This window comes from Nesoenas mayeri (genome assembly GCF_963082525.1).
Source record: "Nesoenas mayeri genome assembly, chromosome: 1".
NCBI lineage: Eukaryota > Metazoa > Chordata > Aves > Columbiformes > Columbidae > Nesoenas > Nesoenas mayeri.
The window spans coordinates 165,822,938-165,829,759 of record NC_137541.1 but is presented as its reverse complement, the minus strand read 5'-3'; the positions used below and the strand labels follow the sequence as shown (position 1 = coordinate 165,829,759).

Genomic DNA, 6,822 nt, shown 5'->3' with positions numbered 1-6,822 from the left:
GCCCTGCCGGAACCGAAGGAAGCGGGTCCTCACTTGTCCGTTGCTGCCCCAGTAGCGCACAGGCGGGGGATGCGCCCACTGCGCCGGGCTGCGCAGAGCTGGGAGGATGAGCCTCGGCACCGGGTTCCCCCCCCCACCCAGTGCACCGGGCTTCAGTGCTTGTTGTGGGGATCGTAAGAGGGGTGTGTGGGCGTGTGTGTATGTTTTGTTTCTCACAAAAGGTGGCTGAGATGCAGAGCTGCCCCTGGATAGTGTTTGCCACCACACCAGCCGGAGCACGAAGGGCAGGTCCTGGGTGGCAGCCCATCCTGGGTGATGACCACCCTCGCCCATCCTGCTGCCTCAGTCTGACAGAGAGTGGGAGCCGCAGTCGTAAACCCTGTGGGCCCCATCAGCTGTATAGGGCCCGTTGTGCCAGTAGGACGAGTCGCAGACCGTCTGCAAGGAGTTGATCTCAGATGCAGAGGAGTTGGCGTCCCTCCTCTTGGACCGCTTTCTGTTCCTCAGGATGAACACCAGCATGCCAACCACTGTGAAGGCAGAGGTCACAAAAACCAGCAGGAGCCCTGGCACCAGCACCGAAATAGAGACTCGACTGGTCTCCAAGTATGAATTGGAGTGAGTACCTGTCTCTGTCAACCCAGTGCTGTTTTTATTAGTAGAAGTTAATGTGGGCAAGATTTTTAACTGAGGACAAATCACGTCATTGGAAAGAGACTCAAAATCCTCCTTGAAAAAATCTTCAGGGGACTCGCACCTTAGGTCGCTCATAATCACCTTGGGGCGCAGCATTTCCGCCCACTGCTTGAAAGGCACGATAGGGCACGTACAGTCCCACGGGTTGCCGTGCAGGTCGATCTGGGTGATGGAGGTGAGCTGGTCCAGCACCCCTGCCACCGGGAGGTACATGAAATAATTGTTGTGTATACTCAGCTTGGAAAGTGAGACACCAGCAAACACATCTACTGGGAGAGACCTCAGCAGGTTGTTGTTGAGGATGAGGACTCTCAGTTTGGGCATTGCATTGAAGGTGCCGGGCATGATCAGCTGGATCCCATTAAACTCCACATTCAGATACTCCAGGTTTTGCAGCCCAGCAAATTTCTCCCGGGACAGGGTGTCTAAGTAGTTGCTATCCATGTAGAGCCATCGAAGATCAAAGAGGTTCTTGAATGTGTTGTTCTCAACTGTGGCAATGTTGTTGTTGCCCAGGTCGAGTAAATTAAGTTTCCGGTAATCCAGAAAGTGGGATTTCCTGATGGTGTGTATTTTGTTGTCTCTCAGAAACAGCTCCTGCACATTGGACGGCTTGGGCTTCAAATCCACCAAGCTGCTCACATTCCTGTCATTGCAATTAACCTTTAAACCCGAGCCAGGGATCTGGTCACAGCTGCAGATCTGTGGGCAGGACACGGTAGCTTGTAGTTTGCTCTTCGCACTAACAGTCGACACGGCAGCAGTGGGTCTGGTCTTGATTTGCCAGTTGACAGGAATCTTTGTACCTCCGTTTGGACCAGATCCTGGCGTAGCAGGGTCTTCTTTGCCATGTATTTTAAAGGGGGTTGGAATGGGACCAGGATCACAGGTTTCTTCTTCGGCAGGGGGAGCAGCTAGGCTAGAATCCACTCTGTTCTTTTTACACAGCTCTTGCTCTGTGGTCTCATTTAAATCTTTGCCCTGCAACCTAGTGGGAGCCTCACAAATCACTCTGCCGATCAAAGCATTTTTGGGTATGTTTTCCAGCCATTCCTTCAACGACAGCAGATCGCAAGTGCAGTCCCACGGGTTATCCTCTAGAAGGATTTCAGCAATGCCTGGGATCTGCTCCAGGACCTCCTCATAAGGCAAGGTTTTAAGACGGTTTCCCCGGAGGTCGAGGTGGGTGATCGGCACATACTGAAACACGTTGGGGGGCAAGGTGCTGATGAGATTGTCATTTAAAATCAGCACCTCTAGCTTGTTTAAGTCCCTAAATGCTCCCGGGTCAATATCCCGCAATAGATTAAAATCTGCCTGGAGGTATTCCAGATCGTCCAGCCCCAGGAAAGTCTGCTTCCTGAACGATTTGATCTTGTTGTTGTTTATGTGCAAGCGTTTCACCAGCTGCAGCCCAAGGAAAGCCCCAGGAACAATCTCATGCAAACCGTTGTTTTCCATGTGCAAACTGACTGCATTGTAAAAGTTAGCAAACTCATTAGGGAAAAGTCGAGTCAGGGAATTTCCATGCAGGAATAAATGATAAAACTGGGAAGTTGGGGCGGTGAAATGTTGCAGGCTGGTAAATCCCTTTTTCTCACAGTCTACGTGCAAATCCCCTTCTATCTCGTTGCAGGCACAGATCTTCTCTTTGCAAACGTCCCCTGTAACGTTTCCAGCAGCAAAACAAAGAGACGTCTCCAGCAACAGAATCCAAAGCAGCATTTTTAAACCCAGCAATGCATTCCCGATCTCATCACAAAGTAACAGCAACCATCCTCCTCCCACGGAAAGGAATTCCAGTTCATTCAATACATCAAATGTCCGAACCGCCACCGAAGGGGGAGAAAAAAAAATGTGGGGAGGGGGAGCAAGGAGGGTCGGCGGAGGGTGGGGAGTGCTCTTTCTTTTCTCCTTTCTCCCTCTCTCCCCCCCACGCACAACTGCAACAGCCCAGATTCCAGTCAATAATTATATCCACAAACTCTCCAGGCACGTACTGCAAGGCACGCGAAAAAAAAAAAAAAAAAAAAAAAGTAGAAGGAAAAAGAATATTCCTCCTCCTCGATCCCCTTCCCTGACGCCTCCCGGGCAGCTAAGTGGAGGTCTGCCGGCCGGACTGGCTCACCGGCACAGGAACGGTGCTGCTGGCCGCCGGCCGCCGCTGCATGTTCGAGAGGCGCAGGCGGGGAGGGCGGCGGTGGCCGCGGCGGCTGCCGCTGTGCGCGGCTCCGCGCCGGACTGACCGACCTTGCCGCGCGGCCGCGGAGCCGCGCTCCGGGCTGCCCGCCGGGCGCTGTCCAGTACCCCCGGTGCTGAAATCGCGCCCCCGAGCCTAAGCGCTGGCCGCCGAGTTGCCGGCGCCGCGCCGCGCCTGCCCCCGCTGCGCTGCGCGGCTGCCCATCCCTGCCGGCCGCCGGAGCTGCCCGCGGGGCCGGGGCCGCCCGCTCGCCCGCCCGCCCGCCCGCGCCGCGCCTCGCCTCTCCCTGCCGGCCGCGCTGCCTCCCCTCCTCGCTCGCCCGCTCTTCTTTTCCTTTTTCTTCCGCTGCTGCCGAGTCGCACGCTCGCACACACACTCAGACGCACGCAGAGGGAGAGTTGCTAAGAGGCTCTGCTCGTTTCAACCTGGTGCACTCTGAAAGATCTGACACCCTCTGCTGAGCTGCAGTGGCAAAAATCCATCTGCTGAGGGAATGCTGGAGAAAAAAAAATCAATCCACGTACAGGGCAAGCGTTAAAAACGTTGGCATTAAAAGCTGTCGATCTATTTAGATGCTTTCTCCTAAATAGGTTATTTAATTTTTTTAAATTTTCTTTTAAGACGGAAACTTTAGCATTCCTCTCCTCCCGAGCAGTTCCCTGTTGCCCCCATTAACACACACACCTGCACAAGCAGACGAGCAAGGTGCGTCTGCCTTACTGTATTGCCCAATGGCTTGAACAGAATTAGTGTCAGGATGTCAAGCGAATAGCAATTTCAGGTAATTATTCTGCACGCCATTTTTATCGTTGCTTTAAATGCATTTCTTCCTCCCCTGCAGTCTATAGTATTTCATGCTGGATTTGGTATCTTGCTGACATTCTCTATGCAATGTTGAACCGTGGATTATTCCATTATATATATATCTTTTTTTATTATTATTTAGGTGATCACAGAGAAGAAGGGGAGTAGGGAGGGGGGGTTGCTGCACTGTTAGCAATTCATGCTACCTGTTCCCCCGGAGTACAGTGTCTCCCTTAAGGAGGGGAGGAGAGGGCTGAAACGGACAGTTGTACAGTTTCACGTTCCTATCTATATGTAAAAATCTGGAGACGCTTATGTGTACATACATAGATATTTCTCTAGGGATGCTCCTAATATCTTCTCTGTGGAAATAAAACGCCTGCTTCCCTCGACCCCTCCTCTCTCCTCCCCCTTCCCCCCGCCCCCCGCCTCCCTTTCCAGCTCCCACCCTTCTGACAAAAGAGATTACACAGTGGAAAAATCGGTGCCTGGCCTCAAAGAAAGGAGCCAAGCATACAAAAGTTTCTGCATCATTTGGACGGGTTTCAGATGCCTACGAGCGAGGAACCAGTTGCACCTCTGGTGGTGCAAATGGAAACCCGCGTTTTCCTCTGCCTCGTCAAATCGCGCTGCGGAGGAGGAGGAGGAGGAAGAGGAGGAGGAGATGGAGGAGGAGAAGGAGGCGGGGGCAAGAGAGACGGCCCGGGCGCCGGGTGCCTCCTGTAGCCCGGGGCTGTACCTCTCCCATTCGGCGCCGCTGGTGAACTTTGCGGCAATACTGGTAGGGGCGGATGTGACCGCGGGGGTGGGTTGGAGGAGGGTTATTTATAGGGAAAGCCAGGGAGCCATATGGAGCCTGCACACCCTGGTCCCGGCGGCATGCTAATTTGGTCAAAGCTTTTCCCTGGCTGCCGCTTGCAAGTAAATTAGACATCCTGTCGACAATGATCTTATCAAATTAATATAATTATACCACAGACAAGTTACAATAGTTACCGTGGACACTTCGGGTTTCCAGGATGGAGATTTAGCCTTTAGGTTCGTTACGGTGGGCAGGGATTACGGAGGGAGGGGGAAGCCGGAGGAAGAAAGGAGAGAGGAGAAGGAAACAAAACAGACAAAAAGAGAGAAATCCTGGCCCTGAAAAAGCCTGTCCAATAAATTACAAGCGGGCCAGAAGAGATAAAATGCCACTGAGACAGAAAGCACCACAAGAAATATCTTAGTGGTTTCATTAGGAAAAAAAAAAAAAAAAGACGGAAGGAAACTTGGCGCCACGTTGAGGCGCATTAATTCATTTCTCCTGATGGTTTCTTTGACTTTGTCTCTCGGTGATGTCGCGGGGGGCCGGGGAGGGGAGGAGGGCCGAGGAGGGAGGGGAGTGTGTGGTAGGCTGGCTAGAAACCTGCTATGGATCAAAAATTGAAGCCTCGAAGTGCAAGGGGAGCCGGAGGCGGAGAAGCCCTCAGGAAACTCCGTAGAGGGAAGTGGGGGAAGGGAAAAGGTCCGGGTGGGGATCAGGGTATGAGACCCACTCACCCGTTGTCAGCAACAGTGACAAGATCACTGTGCGTAAAGGGTCGGGGGAGGAAAGACTGAAAATCTAGAGACTGGTGAAGGCTCACCGGGATGTGGGGGCAGGAGGATCGAAGAGCTTGTCCTCCTCCCACCTTAGAATAAAGCTTCTGAGCATCTTTACCTTCATGTTATTAAAATTGCTCAGGTACCGTAAAAACAATCAAAATGCAACCAGAGGACCTGAACATTAACAAGATATTAAATAAATAAAACCTAATCAAGTAAGAGGAGGGATACAATGACCTGTTGTCAAAGCATGAAGGACAAATTGCTGTTTCTTCTAAGGGATCTGCTGAGAGGTGGGAACTAGTGGAAGCCATTCTGGGCCCCAGAATTTCAAAGTGGAAAAAAAAAAAAAAGGTAAAAAATTTACCTGAAGATGTAAAAGTGTTTATGGGCCCTGTGTAACTTCCAAAATATTTAGGTAAGGAACCCATTGTGTTTTCAGTCACATTCCTTGGAAACAGGTAGAGAGATTTATGTCTCAGATATATGATATATGTATTGAGAGAACATCTGCCATGCAAAGGTTAGCATCTAGAAGACAAGTCACAGAGGAAGAAAAGAGGTGTCATCCATTTTAGATTTGGTATTTGAAGTTACACAGAAAAGGTGTGTCAGAGCCAGGAAATTAATCTGTCCTTACTCAGTGCCATAATCCTAAATTTCTAGATTTCCTCATCATCTTGAATAAAGCTTGGAAACATGTATCTTAGGAGAAGAGTCTTTCCTCTAAATGTGTTAAGGAAATACTTCCTCCTGGATCAGGTTGATCAGGAACAATCTGACTTAATTTTTTTACTGTTTTATTTACAGAGTGTGGCAAAGCGGGAGATCATGCAGCACTGAAATGCCAATGAATCTGGCTCTTTAAAATTCATCATATGCATCCCATTTTACAATCCATACATAGGTTGAATAACTAGAGCTCACATTATCCACTCCAAATTTTCCTGTAGATCAGAGAGGGCAAGAGCACCCAAGTCTGTTTTGCTTGACTCTTTTCCTTATTTGTTTGCCTTTGCAACTTCTATAAGCCTAAGACAATGACCTTCCTACTTATACCTTTCTTCTGGGTGTAATGTCCCATATTTAACCAAACACTAGCAAATTGTCTTGAGCATCATGGTTGCCTTTAGAGTTTTACTCCTAATATGGAAAATGCTTTGAAATAGGAAAAGGTCCTGGGATACTTTTACATTTTCTCAATTGGTAGTCTCCCATTTCCCCATGCCTATGACTAAGTAACTAACTCTGGTTAAGGGTGTATTTGTGCTATGTCAGGACACGTTAAAAGACTAGTTACTTCAACTAACATTGTAGATCTTGCAAAGCAGAACTCAGAGCACCTGCAAAGTTTCTACAGAACAAACATTTATTACTGTAGATCTCTTTCTTGCAATGATTGTCCTATGTGATATAAAATCATCTTCATTTTTCTGGGGGAGGTATAATCACACAATAAAGACTTCCTACACTGTAGACATGGTGCTGTGTGTATACACACACATATGCACATATTTACACAAATGTATGTGTGTACG

The 6,822-nt window shown here is 49.6% G+C and overlaps 1 protein-coding gene across 1 annotated transcript; it reads right to left on the bottom strand.

Annotated features, from left to right (window-relative positions):
• Window positions 1–342: 342 nt before the first annotated feature.
• On the bottom strand, window positions 343–2,421 carry SLITRK1 (SLIT and NTRK like family member 1; the record flags this gene model as incomplete). Its single annotated transcript, XM_080363669.1, has 1 exon — window positions 343–2,421. One exon carries the CDS (start codon window positions 2,419–2,421, stop codon window positions 343–345), a length of 2,079 nt encoding a protein of 692 aa, XP_080219795.1.
• Window positions 2,422–6,822: the final 4,401 nt, after the last annotated feature.